Source organism: Ranitomeya imitator, chromosome 2 (genome assembly GCF_032444005.1).
Source record: "Ranitomeya imitator isolate aRanImi1 chromosome 2, aRanImi1.pri, whole genome shotgun sequence".
NCBI lineage: Eukaryota > Metazoa > Chordata > Amphibia > Anura > Dendrobatidae > Ranitomeya > Ranitomeya imitator.
The window spans coordinates 76,859,927-76,880,807 of NC_091283.1; the positions used below are offsets into that span (position 1 = coordinate 76,859,927).

Here is a 20,881-nt window from a genome sequence, read left to right on the forward strand (position 1 = left end):
TTACAGACGCCTCTCATCTTTTTAAGTGGTGGAACTTGCACTATTGCTGACTGACTAAATACTTTTTTGCCCCACTGTAGTTATTTCTAATTTATAGTCTCTAAATTTCAGTAAATTATTATGCACATCTCACATTGTATTCATCCATAATTTTATAGACGTGTCTGCTGGGTAGACAATGGGAAATACATTGTGTGGTGATATGATCACATAATCATAAATTAATGATACAACATGTTCATGGATGAGACATGATAGGTACATTTTATTGGTATATAATGAAAGACTATTAGGCACCATGATGAACATGTGAGTTACGTATTTTGCACATGCTCAGAAGCTGTGCCCCTGCTGAAACTGTATAAAAAAAATTACATAGACCGCACATCCTAAACTGGGTTGCTGTGGGGTGTCTGGGTCGCTCTCCCTGCTGACGTGGTTTCACTTCGGCATTGGTTGAAACACGGCGCCACACCTTTAAAGCTAAGGACCCACTAAGAGGTTCACCATGATGTGGCAGTGGGCTTCATGTCATCTGATCAGAATGTTAACTAAGACCACACGGTGGCTCAGTGGTTAGCACTGCAGCCTTGCAGAGTTGGAGTCCTGGGTTCTAATCCCACCTTGGACAAGATATGCAAGGAGTTTGCATGTTCTCCCTGTGTTTGCGTGGGTTTCCTCCGGGTACTCCGGTTTCCTCCCACATTCCAAAGACACACTGATAGGGAATTTAGATTGTGAGCCCCATTGGGGACAGCGATGATAATGTGTGCAAACTGTAAAGCGCTGCTGAATATGTTAGCGCTATATAAAAATAAAGATTATTATTATAGACCATTGTGTTCAGTTTTTTTTATTTTTGCTTAGCCACAATAGATCAACGTATGAGTTTTTTCGATGTGCAGTCCATGTTTTTTTCTACACTTATACTAGCTGTGCCCTTGCGATCACTGTAAGAGCCAATAGCAACTTATAGATTAGTTCATAAATGATAGATGCAGCTCTCACCTGCTGGCCATAAGCCCTTGTGCCCCTGATGAAGCTAGATTAGTGGTGAAATGGAGTGCCCCGTCAGGGCAAGGGGGTACTCGGTACCAGGTCCTGCGGTTCACAGGGGGATGTCACGGTGGCTGTGACCCGGTCCGGGGCCCTGGGACGTCTGTATAAATGGGGAAGGTCTTTAAAGGGATAAAGTTTATGTTTGTGACGCCACCTGTGGTATTCGGTCTGTGGGGACCGACGCTGCTTTAAGGGGTCCGCTGGGGTGATGTTATGGCAGCTAGATGGTATACCTTCCCACAGGTGAAGTATATCCCCAGGGCATCCCAGTGTGTAGATGGTAGAATGGTGAGAGGTGCAGTGAAGAACGAGGACACAGGTTTGCAGTCTCTTTACCGCCAGTGTCGTTAAATGAAAGGCAACTGTGCAAAACATAGGATCCCTTGGTCGGGTTCAATAAACTTCTAAACAGTAAAAAGAGTTAAATTAACTATTTCAAATCATTTTTAGCGTCTAATTTATCTTGGCTGTGGTAGTTTCCATGGCAGCACATGTGGATTTGGGCGATCCCCACGCAGTACATACAAAGAGTCCACGCTCTGAATAGGCGTATGGGTGCCCATTGATTTTTGTCCAATTGTTGTCTGCGTGGCACAGTCAGGTGCTGTAGTAAGGTCAGTCACTGGAGCGGAGTCAGTAGCTGGGACATGAGCAGTCACTGGAGTGGGGTTGGTCACATGGGCAGGGTCGGTCACATGGGCAGGGTCACTCTTCATACCTGCTTCAGATGCGTTCCCTCCGGTGCTGGTCTGCTCCGCCTCCGCTGGGGTCTAGAAAACTGGTTGCAGGGCCTGGTGCTGCAGCGTGGTCATCTCCGGTTGCAGCATCTCGCAGGGCCTTGCTCTCTGGCTTCGGAGCGCCGGAACTTCTTTCTTGCTCCGGACCAGACAAGGCTGCTGACGGACGTCTGGTGAGGCTCCCGATGAAGGTCCTCTTCCACCCAGCCACAGCTTCCAGCTTCTGGCACACAAGCTGACAGGTGCGTTCTTTCTCTTATTTCCGCAGGAGGTCCGGATTCATTGTCGGTGAAGGGTGCAGTTCTTGCAGGCCCTGGCTGGGAGAGTCCTTGTGCTCCATCCCACGCGCCGGGAGACGCTCACCTCCCTCCGCCATGTTGCTTTTCGGCACTTCCTCCTTCCTCACATCACAGTGCTGGCAGGGGGTGGGCATGATCTTTGCGCCGCTCTGCTGGACCCGCCCACGATGGCACGCCCTTCTTCTCCAGCGCTTCTCGTGGCGCTGTAATGGCGGTGGTTTTGGCAGCAATTTTGGCGGTCTTTTCACAGCACACAGTCTCTCAATAAAGCATGGTTCAGGCACAGTCTTTTAGGCGCACATGACCCGATTTCCTGGGTCAGCCCATCCTGTTCGTGATGCCAAGTTGAAGCGCCCCATCAGGGCAAGGGGGTACTCAGTACCGAGTCCTGCGGTTCACAGGGGGATGTCATGGTGGCTGTGACCCGCTCTGTGCCCTGGGATGTCCGTATAAAAGGGGAAGGTCTTTAAAGGGATAAAGTTTATGCTCGTGACGCCACCTGTGTTATTCAGTCAGTGGGGACCGATGCTGCTTTAAGGGTTCGCTGGGGTGATGTTATGGCAGCTATATGGTATACCTTCCCACAGGTGAAGTATGTCCCCAGGGCTTCCCAGTGTGTAGATGGTAGAATGGTGAGAGGTGCGGTGAAGAACTAGGACACAGGTTTGCAGTCTCTTTACCTCGTTTACTGAAGTCTTTAGCAGCCACAGTCCAGGGCACCAGATCACAGGGCAGGTAGAGTCTGGCCGGTTTGGAGGCAAGTCCAGAGTCCCCTTGTCTAGGTGGAAATCAATAGCCTTCCCTTGCGCTGTAGTGGTGTAGTTCCTTACTGCATAAGCTTCAAATAAGGTCCTCACACATGTTATCTCTCTCTCTGTCCCCCATATAGGATAGGACAAAACCTGTATGACTGGTGACTTGAGCCTGTTTATAGGGTCTCTTAAATAACCTGGCTTCGTGGGGTGTCACCGTGCCTCCTGGGTGTAGGTGTGGACAGGTAACGTGCAATTAGCTGTCCTGCCGGTCTCTGAAGTAAGACGTAGAGGTCCTTACTACCTCGGTGTTCCGGCTACCAGTTATCTGCGCCTCAGAAGGAGGCAGCCTGTTCGGGGCTGGTCCCCTTCTGGTATCCTCTCCTGTGCTTTGCTTTCCTTCACACTGACTGCAATCAGACCTGCTTTCAAAATGTCTCTTTCTGGGACCTGCAGCTCTTACGGCATGCACAGCTCTGTGAACCCTCTATCCTCCTCAGACGGCTGTCTGGAACTTTCTGTGTCAGGAACTGACTAAGTTTCCCTACAGACTACCAGTTATATATATATATGGGGAGTCACCTAGTAAATAGGATCAAAAGCTCCCCCTGGTGGCCTGGAGTATGAATGTGTTGCGTGTTTGTGGTACCTGGATGCAGTTATCCTTCCTTGCCTCTGTAGCATCACTCTCCCCTGGAGGAAAGCAATACCACTGTGATGACCAGGACCCTGTTGCACCACAGAAACATTTTAGGAGGAAGCTTATGTGTTAGGTTTAACAACTGAAGTGACTCTCTCAAGCACAAGTAAGGCAGTGTGTATTGCAAACATACCACCACATAACTATTTGAGCAATAAAAGAGTTGAGAAATAGTGCTCACAACTAGACAGTAATATTGGAAAATCTACACATTAGGAACTTTGGCCCAGATTCTCGGCAGTAGGCATGGTGGAGACTTGCGCTCATGGTTCGTGAAGAGGAGCACGCCTCTTCATCAATCTGAAAAGTCTGAGGAGTGGCGTGTGCCTCTGTGCGACACGCCAAAAATCTTACTCCAATCAGGACTGGAATGAGATATCTGGCACAGGGAACATCATAGCTTGTCATGAATCAGATGAACTGTGGTGTCACCCCCCCGCTGCACCTTTTCCTTCTACAGCTCTGCCTATTTTGGCAAAGCTGGAGAAACTAGCACAAAAATGTCAAAAGTCACAAAATTGAATTCTGCCAAACTTTTCCAACTTTTCAAAACTTTGACGATACTTTTTTGGCATAAACTTTTTGATGAATCGGTCCACCAGTTGTAAACTAATAACGTAGTTGGTGAATAATAGCTAATAAAAGTGATGTATTAATGATGCTTGTGGATATGGCCAAAGTATTGAAAAACTTTTCTGTCCATTTAGACAGTTGTATATGCATCTTTTATACCCTACCACCATTCCAGGGTCTGTACCTTGTAATCACCTCTAGTACCTGTACATATCTTGCTATTGGTGTCAGTAGAGGTGCTGCACATATGTGTCTCTCTGTTTACTTTTTTGGGAGATCTATAAACAGCCAAGTAACTGTTCTTTGCTATTGTCAGAACTTCCATATCCATAGCAAATTGAGATTTTGGTTTTGGCTTTTATCCAAAGTCATGTGACAAGGCTCGTTAGTGGGTCAATATTGACTTTTAGGATTGCTGCTTCCTATAGGTGGCACCAGAATTCTAGTCCTCTTCCTCTCTGAAGACACAATTAGAGATCGCGGCGGCGATTTTTCCAAAGCCGAGATGCAAACTCGGCTTTGGGAAAATGGCCGCCGCGATCTCTAATGCGCACGCGCGGCATCCCGCGGCCATTTTCCTGAAGCCCCGTGCAGCAGAGCACTCCATCTGCGCACGCGCGGCCCCAGGAAGATGGCCGCCCCCACCGATGCAAGGGATAACAGCGCAGATCGCGCGCTGTCTCTTCACGTGGGCGCAGGGAATTCGGACCTTGGACATGCGCACACCACTACGCCACCAACGGAAAGCTGGAGAAGAAAAGAGCGCTGTGAACACGCCCACCTGACCAGACCAGCCTGATTGACAGGCGAAAACGGCGACTTTGGTAATGTATTTCTCAGCATACATGGGGAATCAGGGTACACTACATACACTATAGTAACGCACAGCGCAGGCCCTATTTAACAGTACTTATAGCTCAATCTGAAAAAACGGGGTGACAGGTTCCCTTTAAATGAATGTATTTGGGGCTAAAACAAATAATTAATGCAATTAAGTTTTATTAAAAATTTTGCAAAATTTGTTTTCCATAGCCTTTGTGTTATAGTGTATATTGGTGGCTGCAGAATGCGTTAAATGAGCTTATTCTGATGGTCTGTCTTTATCTGAGCTCCCCTCAGCTGATTTATGACCACAGACCACATGAAAGTTGAATGTGCAGAGACACAAAAAGTCTGTAAAAGCCGAACAATGCAACATTTTGAATTCAACGACTATTACATCCTGCGTCCAACATGAAAATTTGGTGAAAGGTCTTCTTTACACTTCCAGACTTTCTTGTGCACATTCAATAAATGTTACTTCTGAACAAGAAAAATATTTAGAATTGAGAGTCCTCCGTAGTTAATACCTTTTAATGACTAACTGAAAATATGGTAACAAAGTGCAAGCTTTTGAGACTACACAGGTCTCTTCATCAGGCATAGACTAAAAGAAATTCTGGAGAATCACATATTTATGCACAACACATCACAGAAAAAACCCAGAAAAAAACATGGATAAGACAGGTGACATGAAGCAAAATTGCCATGAGTGATAAACAGTTATGTCCATAAATATTGGACCAGTTCCTAGATAAGGAATGTTTTATTGTCCTCTGATTGGGGTCTGGTTCTGTTGTGATGACCCCACATGGTCTGAGGGGCAAATTCCTTAGTTGATGTAAAAATATATAAATCCATGTGACACATTCATTCCTGCACTAAGACTGTCAAAGGTCATCATCAGCTTATATTCCCATATTGTTCTGTCTTTTGTTAGCCATTAAAAGGTATCAACTACTGAGGACTCTCAATTCTAAATATTTTTCTATCCACTGGCTAACATGGTACCAATATATATATCTTTCCTGTATACTTCTCAACAAGTGTTTTTTTTCTCAGGATATTACCAGGGCTCCACTGGACCCTCTAAATGACCACATACTGACCCTCCTGACGTATGTGGGGTGCGGCTTCGCCTCTCTGTTTATTGGGCTCGCCCTTGTAACATACGGGATGTTCAAGTAAGTTTGTGATTTACATAAACTATGTACTGTCAGGCATTGTAAATTATCTGATGCTAATAGATCAATTTATTAACATTGATTATTCTACAGGATAAAACTTTTTTTTGTGCTTATTTTTATTTTTCCTCTCCATTGCGCAGTCTTCTTCCAGTAAATAATATTTATATCAGATACTCTGCTTTTTGTTGCTCTTATCGTGGTCAGATTTTTGTTCCAAATCTTTTAGAATTTATGGCTTTTTTATTTCTTTCCTTTTTTTCTTTTTTGGATTTCATCGTTTCGCAATTTTTTTTTGTTATGCTATTTTGCAAAGACAAAACTGCTAAGGCCCCTTTCACATGTTTGTTTTTTATGTCCTCATGCGGTCCATTTTTTAAAGACCGCAAATACTGACATACGCACACTCATTGTATTCAATGATGGTGCGCACATGTCAGGCTTATCGCATGGACCGTGATGCTTTTCATTTCATACATGACATGACGCGGACACACGGATGGCACATACGTGTCACACTAACAACACAGGGACAGCACACGGACACAAGGATGGCGCACAGACGGCACATATTTGTCACACTGACAACACAGACACGGACAGCACAAGGCCATACGGATGGCACATACGTGCACACGGACACGGACCATGGATTTCACCAGTACTGGATTTTCCAGTACAGGAATCACCAGGATGTGTTAAGGGTACGTGCCCACGATCAGGAACAGCAGCGTTTTGGGCGCAGGAAACTTGCATATTACAATACAAGCACAATGGATAAGATTTATAGAAATCCCATGCCCACTGTGCTTCTATTTAATGCGGTGTAAACTCAAACTCACCCGCGGCGCAGGTTTGTAACCTGCAGCTTGTCAATTTCTGTTCCTGGTCTCCGCAACAGAAATTTCCACAACAGAATGTATTGGATGCAGTAAATCCAAATTATTCAGTGAACACATACGGATATACCTGTGGGATTAGAACGCAGCGCTTTGGATGCAGCGAAAATGCAATGCTTCCAAGGCGCTGCTACTTCCTGATCATGGGAATGTAAAACCAGGAAAAACATGTGCTCATTGGCAGCTGGTTCCAAGTATCTCCAGCCGGATATTGTCTGACTCTACTGAGGGTGCAGGCTTAGGAGCGCCGCCAACTTGGAAGCAAATAGGCCGCATAGAGAGCAGCGATTGCTGCTCTGCCCAACCTCCGTAAGCAATGTCTGCTGAGCTCAGAAGCCAGAAGACCACTGTAGCTTGTGATTACCTGAAACGCTCATCTGAAATTCCAAATGGACCTCTGGAGTAGCTTGCCCTGAATCCATGGAGGTACTGGAAGTTGATGCCATCATTTTCTAATTTAGGGACCTGAATAAAATATATATTGGACAACCATCTTCAATATTATACGCTTGTAAGGAGGATAAGCCTTACAATGTTTCTGCTTGGTGGGCTGCTACAAATGGGGTAGAGGCAGTACTCTGGTATAAATACTTTGATAAATTGTCCCCTAAGTCTCAACATTGTTACAGGTGATTAAATAAATGCTTATCTTTAATTGAGCAATAAGTCTGAAGCGTAGTTCCTTCTCTCTGGTTAATACTTGTCATGGCCCATGGGCTGTAAGGATAGGAACCACAACATTTTATTACTTAATTCTTTAAGGTGAATGCACTTATAGAAGTCCAGGAATTTATTGTAGTAATTGCCAAAGCTAATTAGTGCATCAATCATAGCACCTCAGGCAGTAATATATCCTTCTTCAGGCACAATTCTGAGGTGGTAGGAAGCCTGGAATATCTGAAATATTTATTCATTTTACTCACTTGTGTAATGCCATTAATTCCACAGCACTATACAGACTTCATCATCACTGTTCCCATTGGGGCTCACAATGTACATTCCCTATCAGTATGTCTTTGGAGTTTGGGAGGAAACTGGAGAACCTGGAAGGAACCCACCAAACACAGGAAGAAGATGCAAACTCCTTGCAGATGTTGTTCTTGGTGGGAACCCAGGATCCCAGTGCTGTAAAGCAACAGTGCTGACCACTGAGCCACCATGCTGCCCCATATATTGTGTTATGAAGTCAATATTTCATGTATTATTCTCATTGTGCACTAAGACTTCGCATTGTTTATGCTTTTTGTATTTTTTTCAGACAACTTAGAAGAGATTACCCTTCCAAAATATTGATGAATCTTTGCTTTTCGCTGTTGATGCTTAATTTGGTGTTCTTGGTCAACGAGTGGCTGTCATCATTCAGAATTACAGGCTTGTGTATCTTCGTCGGAGCGATTCTACATTACTTCTTGCTAACATCATTCACGTGGATGGGCCTGGAAGCCGTACATATGTATTTTGCATTTGTCAAAGTTTTTAATTCCTACATCCATAAATACATATTAAAACTTTGTATCGCTGGCTGGGGTGAGTAATGGATCCAGTTATTTGCTCCACATTGTAATACCAAAATATTTGCTGTAAATTGTTTCTTCATGTTCCAGAATCAATAAGAAATGCAATGAAAATTGAGGATTTTGGGGTGAAGACATTTTCTATACAGGGATTATAAATACAGTTAGTGATTTTCCATGGCTCTTCTGACATGTGGATAGTTTACAATATTTGCTATTTTATAGGAATCTATTGGAATTTTCTCTTAGCTACTTATATACCATAGTGGATATAAAAGTCTACACACCTCTGATAAGATGCCAGACTTTTGTCATGTAAAAAAAAAAAAAATCATACCAAGAAGAATAATTTCAGAAGTTTTTCCACCTTTAATGTTGCCCATAATCTGTGCAAATCCATTGAGAAATAAACTGAAATCTTGTCGGGAGGAAAAAAAACTGATACTTTGTTGAAGTACCGTATTTTGTTGACTATAAGAAACACCGGACAATAAGAGGAAGCCCAAATTTTGGAGAGGAAAATAAGAAAACATTTTTTTAATGCGTCAAAAGGGGTCCAACTTACAGTCTGAATTTAGCTTACCGGGGGGGGACGGTGGAGCATAGTCATAGGGGGCAGGGTCGCTGCTGCAAGAAGCCGGCGGCAGGAGTGGGGCGATGCTACGGCGCCTGGACTGGAAGAAGGGGGTGTTCCGGTGGTAAGAGGCTATGGGCCCTGGGCTTCAAGAAAATATTAGTACTCAGGCTCGTCATTGAGACCGGACTACATGACGCCACCCCATTTTAACCCCAAATTTGGGGGAAGAAAGTGCATCATAGTCTGAAAAATAGAGTACCTTTTGAATTTATGACAGCATTCAGTTTTTTTAGGTAGTAGTCTATATCAGCATGGTACATCTGGAATTGGCAATCTTTTCCCACTGTTGTAGTAATGAGCATCAAGACACTGATTTCTAAAATATACAGTAATGCTGTAATATTGTTGTTTATAGTAAACAACTGCAGGTTCAATACCCTAAAGCAGAGGTCCCCAACTCCAGTCCTCAAGGCCCACCAACAGGTCATGTTTTCAGGATTTCCTTAGTCTTGCCCAGGTAATAATTGCATCACCTGTGCAATGCAAAGGAAATCCTGAAAACATGACCTGCTGGTGGGCCTTGAGGACTGGAGTTGGGGACCCCTGCCCTAAAGGGACAAAAACGTGAAAAATATAAAGGTTTTAAAAATATTAAAAAAACAAATAAAAAACATAAAAATGTGAATTATCCATCATTTTTCCCAATTAAATATAAAAATAATGTCAAAAATAAAAAATATATACGGTAACTATTTGGCATCACAGCATTCAATCTATCAAACTATAAAATTATCCTGATTGGTAAATACTGTGAAGTGAAAAAATCTAAATGCAATTAAAACAAAATATGTAACCTAAAATTGTGTAAATAAAAACACCAGAACATTACACAAAAACAAGCCCTCACACAACTCAATTGATGGAAAAATAAAAAAATTGTGGATCTCAAAAAATTGAGACACAAACCACATTTTTTTTCAGTTCAATTTTTAAGCCAAGCAAAATAGTAAAAAAACTATCCTTGTTTGGCATCTACTTAATGGTAGTGATCTGGAGAATCTTGTTTTCAGGTAATTTTTACTGGACATTGACTGCCCCAAAAATAAAACCCGAAAAACAATGGAGGAATTGCATTTTTTTTCCCACCATTTCACCACACTTGGAATTTTTTTGTACTCTATATGGTAAAATAAATAATATCAGTCAAAACTTTAACTCATCCAGCAAAAAACGAGCCCACATACGTTTGTTGAAATAAAAATTAAAAGGTTATGGCTATTTGAAAAAGGGTAGGAAAAAAATGAAACTGGAAAAACGAAAATTGGCTGAGTCCTGAAGGGGTAATTAACTAGCCGGACGTGATATGACCCCACAGAACCTTGATCTCAACACCATGGAGTCTGTCTGGGATTATATGAAGAGACAGGAGGATTTGCACAAGCGACATCCACAGAAGATCTGTGGTCAGTTCTCCGAGATGTTTGGAACAACCTCCCTGCCAAGTTCCTTCAAAAACTGTGTACGAGCGTAAAGAGAAGAATTGATGCTGTTTTGAAAGCAAATGGCGGTCACACCTAATATTGATATAGATTTTTTTTTTTCATTCAATTTACATTTTGTTAATTGATAAAATAATCTAGTATCATTGCTATTTATGAAAACATTCCTACTTTGCAGCTTTTTTTCCGAAACCCGTGTAAATCTTTTTCACGATACTGTAGATGTTCTACATTTAATCCCGGAACAAAAACAGTTTATTCTGTCCACATGATCAAATAATTCATTTGTTATGTGTTTCTGATACAGGAATCCCTCTAGTTGTTGTTGCTGCATTACTCTCTGCTAATGTTCATTTTTATGGAGACATGTATGAGGACAAGAAGTTAGAGAACCCTGCTGTATTGTAAGTATTAATCGGCTTTACTCTGAATAATGTTTTGCTTTTGCATAAATAATAACACATACATTTTATAGTATAGATTGTCACAATAGTGCTGGCTGATACCAATTATGTTTATTTTTCACTCTTTTAATTATTTTTAAACACTGTGTAAGTAAAAAAAAAATGTGATCACAGCATCGAATGCGCTAAACATCTGGGCCATTGCCTGTATAGGTACAAGGTAGGTGACTACATGAGCAAGTATTTCACATGCTCTCTTTTTTTTAAGGACCCCAGTATGTGAGAATTAGAAAGAGAGCATGCTCTATGAAGTTTACAAATTTCATCTATCCTTTAAACAGTAGATAATGGACAGGTGAAGCGATACGCTATGGTTTTTCTCCTCCTGGAGTCATGCACAGTGTTGTGGAAGAGCATTAGGGTAGACACCAAGGACCTCGAACACGTTGCCGGTGTTGTTCAAATCAGGGCGGCAATCAGTCGGAGACAACACACACAACAGTATCAGTTGATGTGAAAAAGCTTTATCTGACCCGAACATAAGGGTTTTATTGTACTCACAGATGCTATCAGCATAAAGGCTGTGAATCATTGATTTTGGTAACTACCCCGAATACCCAGTGTAACCCGGGTCTCAACGTTTTCAGCAATTCTCAGTAGTTTCGGTAAACCAACATCCTGTCTCGTTGCTTTTTTGAACTATACCTATAAATCTAATACAAAGCACAGAGTTATTAAAGCTATATATCTAGATATAAATTGTTTAAATGATAATCAAAGGAAGGTATAAAATACTATCTATAACAGGTACTGAATACAAGGACGGGATCATATTCCTGCTGCTTCTCTCCTCTTTCAAACTAAATGTACTAAAAATCATCTTAAAGGGAACCTGTCACCTGAATTTGGCGGGACCGATTTTTGGTCATATGGGCGGAGTTTTCGGGTGTTTGATTCACCCTTTCCTTATCCGCTGGCTGCATGCTGGCCGCGATATTGGATTGAAATTCATGTTATGTCCTCAGTAGATTGCCTTGCGCAGGCGTGTACTACGGAGGACATAGAATGAACTTCAATCCAATATCGCAGCCAGCATGCAGCCAGCGGGTAAGGAAAGGGTGAATCAAACACCCAAAAACTCCGCCCATATGACCGAAAACCGGTCCCATCAAATTCAGGTGACAGGTTCCCTTTAACCTGGTTTAGTGTCCCTTGGCTGAGTACTTCTACTCTGTTGTTTCAGCAATTGGTAGGAATTCTGTCATACGTACTCCCAATGATCAAACGTTTTCGAAAATTTCAGCTACTCATTTACGTTTTCCACAAAAAAATAGGATATTTACTTTAAAAACTGAGTAAATGCAAAGCTGTGATTTTACTACATTTTTGTTTTCCGTTTACAAATATCAATTATTTTTGCAGCTGTTGGATCAGGAACGATACAGTATTTTACACGGCTGTGGTATGCTATTTCGGATTGATCTTCTTTCTCAACATTTCTATGTTCATCGTTGTACTTGTACAAATCAAGACCCTAAAGTCTACCCGGACAAAGGATTGGAAGACGCTCTTCCTGCACGACATTAAAAGTACTCTCAGTCTCGGCCTCTTACTTGGACTAACCTGGGGTTTTATCTTCTTGGCCTGGGGTCCTGTACGAGTCGCCTTTTCATATCTATTTGTTATTTTTAATACATTACTAGGTACGTGCTGCAAATATTTTGAACTAAAAAAATACAAAGATCACAAAATAAATGTAAATTTAACAATTACATGTGTTTACATAAGGAACTCGTATCTGTAACATTTTACAAGCTATAGAACATATTCCCTTTTAAATTCTAGTCATAAGGATGCTTTGCATTGGAACCTTGTGTTGAATTAATGAATTTGCTAATGATGTGTTGTGTTCTATTTTATTATTTTTCTTTTTTATTTTCTTTGTGTTCTTTTACTATTATGACATTAACATACCTAAAAAAAAAATGGGGGAAGAGGAAAGATTTGTACCAGGATATAAACGGGAAAGGGAACAAGGGATGAAGGAAAGTGAGGGCCTAATAGAATATTAAAAAGATTATTTGATTTATTCCATGCAAATTTGTATTGTATAATACAAATACTTTTTTCTTTGTCCTATCTTTTATTTTAATTCTTTTTTTCATTAGTTCATCATAACGTACCCATATATTTTAGACTAAAGTTGATTAATGGGTACAGTTTCAATCAAAACTATTATTTTAGCTAATTGATCACAGACCGCCAATCATTTGAAATTACCGCAAGTTGGCTGAAACTTTTTTCAGCTGAAAGATGTTTAAAAATATTACTTAATTAGAAGTGATAGTGCAAATGTTCTTAGTGTAGTGCTGGATTAACTCTTAAAAGTCATAAATGTAGATGTAGATACTACTATGTAGTGAGCACTTTCGTAATGGCACATGCCTTAAATATGCCAATAAAGAGTCATTAAATGCAATAAATTTTACATTCTTAATTTTTCTTCCATATTAGGATTTTTTATTTTCGTGTTCCACTGTCTAATTAAGGAGAATGTAAGAAAACATTGGAGGATGTACCTTTGCTGTGGCAGGTGTAGAATTGACAATTATTCAGGTGCGGTTACATTTTACTGTAATACTATTTTAAAATCTGTCATGGGTGATTGAGTCACCTTTTTGCTTTTTTTCTGGGGTAACTCTTTCAATGGACTTTTTGATTGTTTTTCTTTGTGCTTTATAAAATAAATCACAATTAACCCCATAATGAGTTGACGTTCTTTAGATTTAACGCTTTTATTTTTTTCCTCCCTTTCTTTCGGTAGTCATAACTTTTATTTTTTCGTCAACATAGCCACATGAGAACTTGTCTTTTGGGGACAATTTATAGTTTTGAAGTTTTGAATGACGCTTTTCATTTTACCATACAATGTACTGAAAAGTAGGGAAAAAAATTGCAAGTGCATTTAAATGCTTTTAAAAAAAGCACATTTTCACCATTGTTTTTTGGAATTAATTTTTGATTCTTTAGGTCAGTATGATTACAGCAATATCAAACTTATAGGGTTTTTAAACATATTTTAGTGGTTAAAAAAAATTCTGAACTTTAAAAAAAATTGGATTGCGTTGCCATTTTCTGATACTTGTAACTTTTATATTTATCCATCGATGGGGGACTTCAAGATTTTATTGTTCAAAATTAGCAAAATTAGGGACCTTCAAAACTTAACATTTAATAATAATAATAATAATAATAATAATAATATATGGACACAACAACCATAAAAGTCAATATCCCTGAACAAGACTCTTACATATGAACCAAAATAGTCGAGTAAGAAAAAAGACTGTCTATCATAAAGCCATCAACATCAGTAATACTGGCAATGTAGCAAAGAATAGACAAAAATAAACCATTAGGGCCCGAGTGATCTGTATGTAGAAGTGACACGTCGCTCACTTTGCCCCAATTGTACAATGGAGATCAATAGTAGGGAATAGGAACAATCTCACCCATCCAATCAGAAATAAGATCTCCACAGTATTCATAAATTCTCCTGTTGAGCTGAAGGCTTTACACCATAATCCAATTCAGTGGAAAAATTGCCATTCCAGCCGGGACCACCTCCCTTCCAAATCAGGAGAAAATAGATGCCATTCCAGCTGGGACCACCTCCCAATGCCTTTCATCCCACCGGGACTTATCAGGGGATATGGCACCCGGAAAAAGAAAACTCCACCATAACTGGTGGTATGCATGTATGAGACTCATATATATACATTTTCATCTTTTACATTTTAAAAATTACAAAAAGGAAATCCTGCCTGGACATTAGCTAGTAGCACCCCCTTTTGAAAGTATCACAGCTTGTAAATACATTTTGCAGCCAGACAACAGTCTTTCAATTCTAGTCAGAGGTCTAGACAGATTTTCAATGATCTTTTTCAATGAAATTTTTAGCATCAGCCCATTTTCCATTTTGTAATTTTTAAAATAACCCCCCCCCACTATATATATACATATATATATATATATATAGGCAACAAAAATAAATATATATTTATATATATACTAGATTGTGGCCCGATTCTAACGCATCGGGTATTCTAGAATATGCATGTCCCCGTAGTATATGGACAATGATGATTCCAGAATTCGCGGCAGACTGTGCCCGTCGCTGATTGGTCGAGGCAACCCTTTATGACATCATCATCGCCATGGCAACCATTATGACATCTACGTCGATACTGTGCCCGTCGCTGAATCAGAAACGTGAGATGTCTACGTCCTTTATGACATCATCGTCGCTGTGCCCGTTGCTGATTGGTCGAGGCCTGGTGGCCTCGACCAATCAGAGACGTGGGATTTCTATGTCAATGCTGTGCCGGTCTCTAATTGGTCGAGGCCTGGCGGCCTCGACCAATCAGAGACGCGGGATTTCCAGGACAGACAGACAGAAAGACAGAAAGACAGACAGACGGAAAAACCCTTAGACAATTGTTATGCTGTGCTATCAGGCAACACAGTGTGCAGTAATCAGCGCACATACAGTGATATGGCAATAACCCAAAAACAATAGAACAAGCTCTGAGACGTGGAATCTCTGCAGACTGCAATACCTGAACCTATCCTCACACAACTAAAAGCAGCAGTGGATTGCGCCTAACACTACCTATGCAACTCGGCACTGCCTGAGGAGCTGACTAGCCTGAAGATAGAAATACAAGCCTGACTTGCCTCAGAGAAATACCCCAAAGGAATAGGCAGCCCCCCACATATAATGACTGTTAGCAAGATGAAAAGACAAAACGTAGGAATGAAATAGATTCAGCAAAGTGAGGCCCGATATTCTAGACAGAGCGAGGATAGCAAAGAGAACTATGCAGTCTACAAAAAACCCTAAAGCAGAACCACGCAAAGGGGGGCAAAAAGACCCACCGTGCCGAACTAACGGCACGGCGGTGCACCCTTTGCGTCTCAGAGCTTCCAGCAAAAGAGAATAGCACAGCTGGACAGAAAAAACGGAAACAAAAACAAAGTAACACTTATCTAGCAGAGCAGCAGGCCACAGGAAAGATTGTTATGGCCGGCAATCAGGCAACACAGCGTGCAGTAATCAGCACACATACAGAGATCTGGCAATAACCAAAAACAATAGGACGAGCTCTGAGACGTGGAATCTCTGTAGACTGCAGTACCTGATCTATCCTCACACAACTATAAGCAGCAGTGGATTGCGCCTATCACTACCTATGCAACTCGGCACTGCCTGAGGAGCTGACTAGCCTGAAGATAGAAATACAAGCCTGACTTACCTCAGAGAAATACCCCAAAGGAATAGGCAGCCCCCCACATATAATGACTGTTAGCAAGATGAAAAGACAAACGTAGGAATGAAATAGATTCAGCAAAGTGAGGCCCGATATTCTAGACAGAGCGAGGATAGCAAAGAGAACTATGCAGTCTACAAAAAACCCTAAAACGAAAACCACGCAAAGGGGCAAAAAGACCCACCGTGCCGAACTAACAGCACGGCGGTGCACCCCTCTGCTTCTCAGAGCTTCCAGCAAAAGTTAATAGCAAGCTGGACAGAAAAAACAGAAAACAAACTAGAAGCACTTATCTAGCAGAGCAGCAGGCCCAAGGAAAGATGCAGTAGCTCAGATCCAACACTGGAACATTGACAAGGAGCAAGGAAGACAGACTCAGGTGGAGCTAAATAGCAAGGCAGCCAACGAGCTCACCAAAACACCTGAGGGAGAAAGCCCAGAGACTGCAATACCACTTGTGACCACAGAAGTGAACTCAGCCACAGAATTCACAACAAAAGATGCAGTAGCTCAGATCCAACACTGGAACATTGACAAGGAGCAAGGAAGACAGACTCAGGTGGAGTTAAATAGCAAGGCAGCCAACGAGCTCACCAAAACACCTGAGGGAGGAAGCCCAGAGGCTGCAATACCACTTGTGACCACAGGAGTGAATTCAGCCACAGAATTCACAACAGTACCCCCCCCTTGAGGAGGGGTCACTGAACCCTCACCAGAACCCCCAGGCCGACCAGGATGAGCCACATGAAAGGCACGAACAAGATCTGGGGCATGGACATCAGAGGCAAAAACCCAGGAATTATCCTCCTGAGCATAACCCTTCCATTTGACCAGATACTGGAGTTTCCGTCTAGAGACACGAGAATCCAAAATTTTCTCCACAATATACTCCAATTCCCCCTCCACCAAAACAGGGGCAGGAGGCTCCACAGATGGAACCATAGGTGCCACGTATCTTCTCAACAACGACCTATGGAATACATTATGTATGGAAAAGGAGTCTGGGAGGGTCAGACGAAAAGACACCGGATTGAGAATCTCAGAAATCCTATACGGACCAATAAAACGAGGTTTAAATTTAGGAGAGGAAACCTTCATAGGAATATGACGAGAAGATAACCAAACCAGATCCCCAACACGAAGTCGGGGACCCACACGGCGTCTACGATTAGCGAAAAGCTGAGCCTTCTCCTGGGACAAGGTCAAATTGTCCACTACCTGAGTCCAGATCTGCTGCAACCTGTCCACCACAGAATCCACACCAGGACAGTCCGAAGACTCAACCTGTCCTGAAGAGAAACGAGGATGGAACCCAGAATTGCAGAAAAATGGAGAGACCAAGGTAGCCGAGCTGGCCCGATTATTAAGGGCGAACTCAGCCAACGGCAAAAATGACACCCAATCATCCTGGTCAGCAGAAACAAAACATCTCAGATATGTTTCCAAGGTCTGATTGGTTCGTTCGGTCTGGCCATTAGTCTGAGGATGGAAGGCCGAGGAAAAAGATAGGTCAATGCCCATCCTACCACAAAAGGCTCGCCAGAACCTCGAGACAAACTGGGAACCTCTGTCAGAAACAATATTCTCAGGAATGCCATGCAAACGAACCACATGCTGGAAGAACAAAGGCACCAAATCAGAGGAGGAAGGCAATTTAACCAAGGGCACCAGATGGACCATTTTAGAAAAGCGATCACAGACCACCCAAATGACCGACATCTTTTGAGAAACGGGAAGGTCAGAAATGAAATCCATCGAAATATGTGTCCAAGGCCTCTTCGGGACCGGCAAGGGCAAAAGCAACCCACTGGCACGTGAACAGCAGGGCTTAGCCCTAGCACAAATCCCACGGGACTGCACAAAAGCACGCACATCCCGTGACAGAGATGGCAACCAGAAGGATCTAGCCACTAACTCTTTGGTACCAAAGATTCCTGGATGACCAGCCAGCACCGAACAATGAAGTTCAGAGATAACTTTACTAGTCCACCTATCAGGGACGAACAGTTTCTCGGCCGGACAACGATCAGGTTTATTAGCCTGAAATTTCTGCAACACTCTCCGCAAATCAGGAGAGATGGCAGACACAATGACTCCTTCCTTGAGGATACTCGCCGGCTCAGATAACCCCGGAGAGTCGGGCACAAAACTCCTAGACAGAGCATCCGCCTTCACATTTTTAGAGCCCGGAAGGTACGAAATCACAAAATCAAAACGAGCAAAAAATAACGACCAACGGGCCTGTCTAGGATTCAAGCGCTTGGCAGACTCGAGATAAGTAAGATTCTTATGATCAGTCAATACCACCACGCGATGCTTAGCTCCCTCAAGCCAATGACGTCACTCCTCGAATGCCCACTTCATGGCCAGCAACTCTCGGTTGCCCACATCATAATTACGCTCAGCAGCAGAAAATTTCCTGGAAAAGAAAGCACATGGTTTCAACACTGAGCAACCAGAACCTCTCTGTGACAAAACCGCCCCTGCTCCAATCTCAGAAGCATCAACCTCGACCTGGAACGGAAGAGAAACATCTGGTTGACACAACACAGGGGCACAGCAAAAACGACGCTTCAACTCCTGAAAAGCTTCCACGGCAGCAGAAGACCAATTAACCAAATCAGCACCCTTCTTGGTCAAATCGGTCAATGGTCTGGCAATGCTAGAAAAATTACAGATGAAGCGACGATAAAAATTAGCAAAGCCCAGGAATTTCTGCAGACTTTTCAGAGATGTCGGCTGAGTCCAATCCTGGATGGCCTGGACCTTAACCGGATCCATCTCGATAGTAGAAGGGGAAAAGATGAACCCCAAAAATGAAACTTTCTGCACACCGAAGAGACACTTTGATCCCTTCACGAACAAGGAATTAGCACGCAGTACCTGGAAAACCATTCTGACTTGCTTCACATGAGACTCCCAATCATCAGAGAAGATCAAAATGTCATCCAAGTAAACAATCAGGAATTTATCCAGATACTCACGGAAAATGTCATGCATAAAAGACTGAAAAACAGATGGAGCATTGGCAAGTCCGAACGGCATCACCAGATACTCAAAATGACCCTCGGGCGTATTAAATGCCGTTTTCCATTCATCTCCCTGCCTGATTCTCACCAGATTATACGCACCACGAAGATCAATCTTAGTAAACCAACTAGCCCCCTTAATCCGAGCAAACAAGTCAGATATCAATGGCAAGGGATACTGAAACTTAACAGTGATCTTATTAAGAAGGCCGTAATCAATACACGGTCTTAGCGAACCATCCTTTTTGGCTACAAAAAAGAACCCTGCTCCCAATGGTGATGACGATGGGCGAATATGTCCCTTCTCCAGGGATTCTTTCACATAACTGCGCATAGCGGTGTGTTCAGGCACGGACAAATTAAATAAACGACCCTTAGGGAATTTACTACCAGGAATCAAATTGATAGCACAATCACAATTCCTATGCGGAGGTAGGGCATCAGACTTGGGCTCTTCAAATACATCCTGAAAGTCAGACAAGAACTCTGGGATGTCAGAAGGAATGGATGACGAAATAGACAAAAATGGAACATCACCATGTACTCCCTGACAACCCCAGCTGGTTACCGACATAGAGTTCCAATCTAATACTGGATTATGGGTTTGTAGCCATGGCAACCCCAACACGACCACATCATGCAGATTATGCAGTACCAGAAAGCGAATAACTTCATGATGTGCAGGAGCCATGCATATGGTCAGCTGGGCCCAGTACTGAGGCTTATTCTTGGCCAAAGGTGTAGCATCAATTCCTCTCAACGGAATAGGACACCGCAAAGGCTCCAAGAAAAATCCACAACGTTTAGCATAATCCAAATCCATCAGATTCAGGGCAGCGCCTGAATCCACAAACGCCATGACAGAATACGATGACAAAGAGCATATCAAGGTAATGGACAGAAGGAATTTGGACTGTACAGTACCAATGACGGCAGAGCTATCGAACCGCCTAGTGCGCTTAGGACAATTAGAAATAGCATGAGTGGAATCACCACAGTAGAAACACAGCCTGTTCAGACGTCTGTGTTCTTGCCGTTCAACTTTAGTCATAGTCCTGTCGCACTGCATAGGCTCAGGTTTACTCTCAGACAATACCGCCAGATGGTGCACAGATTTACGCTCGCGCAAGCGACGACCGATCTGAATGGCCAAGGACATAGACTCATTCAAACCAGCAGGCATAGGAAATCCCACCATGACATCCTTAAGAGCTTCAGAGAGACCCTTTCTGAACCAAGCCGCCAGTGCAGATTCATTCCACAGAGTGAGTACTGACCACTTCCTAAATTTCTGACAATATACTTCTACATCATCCTGACCCTGGCATAAAGCCAGCAAATTTTTCTCAGCCTGATCCACTGAATTAGGCTCATCGTAAAGCAATCCAAGCGCCTGGAAAAACGCATCAACATTACTCAATGCAGGGTCTCCTGGCGCAAGAGAAAACGCCCAGTCCTGTGGGTCGCCGCGCAAAAAAGAAATAATAATCAAAACCTGTTGAATAG

At 42.5% G+C, this 20,881-nt stretch overlaps 1 protein-coding gene across 2 annotated transcripts in view; it reads left to right on the forward strand.

Moving 5' to 3' along the window:
- The window catches only part of ADGRG4 (adhesion G protein-coupled receptor G4), a 145,193-nt gene that overhangs the window by 106,225 nt on the left and 18,087 nt on the right, over positions 1-20,881 (forward strand). For both annotated transcript variants that reach the window (XM_069746998.1, XM_069746999.1), the window contains exons 18-22: positions 6,002-6,123; positions 8,281-8,549; positions 10,920-11,016; positions 12,439-12,719; positions 13,531-13,632. In XM_069746998.1, coding sequence (XP_069603099.1) covers positions 6,002-6,123; positions 8,281-8,549; positions 10,920-11,016; positions 12,439-12,719; positions 13,531-13,632 — 871 coding nt within the window. The remainder of the gene's footprint in view (positions 1-6,001; positions 6,124-8,280; positions 8,550-10,919; positions 11,017-12,438; positions 12,720-13,530; positions 13,633-20,881) is intronic.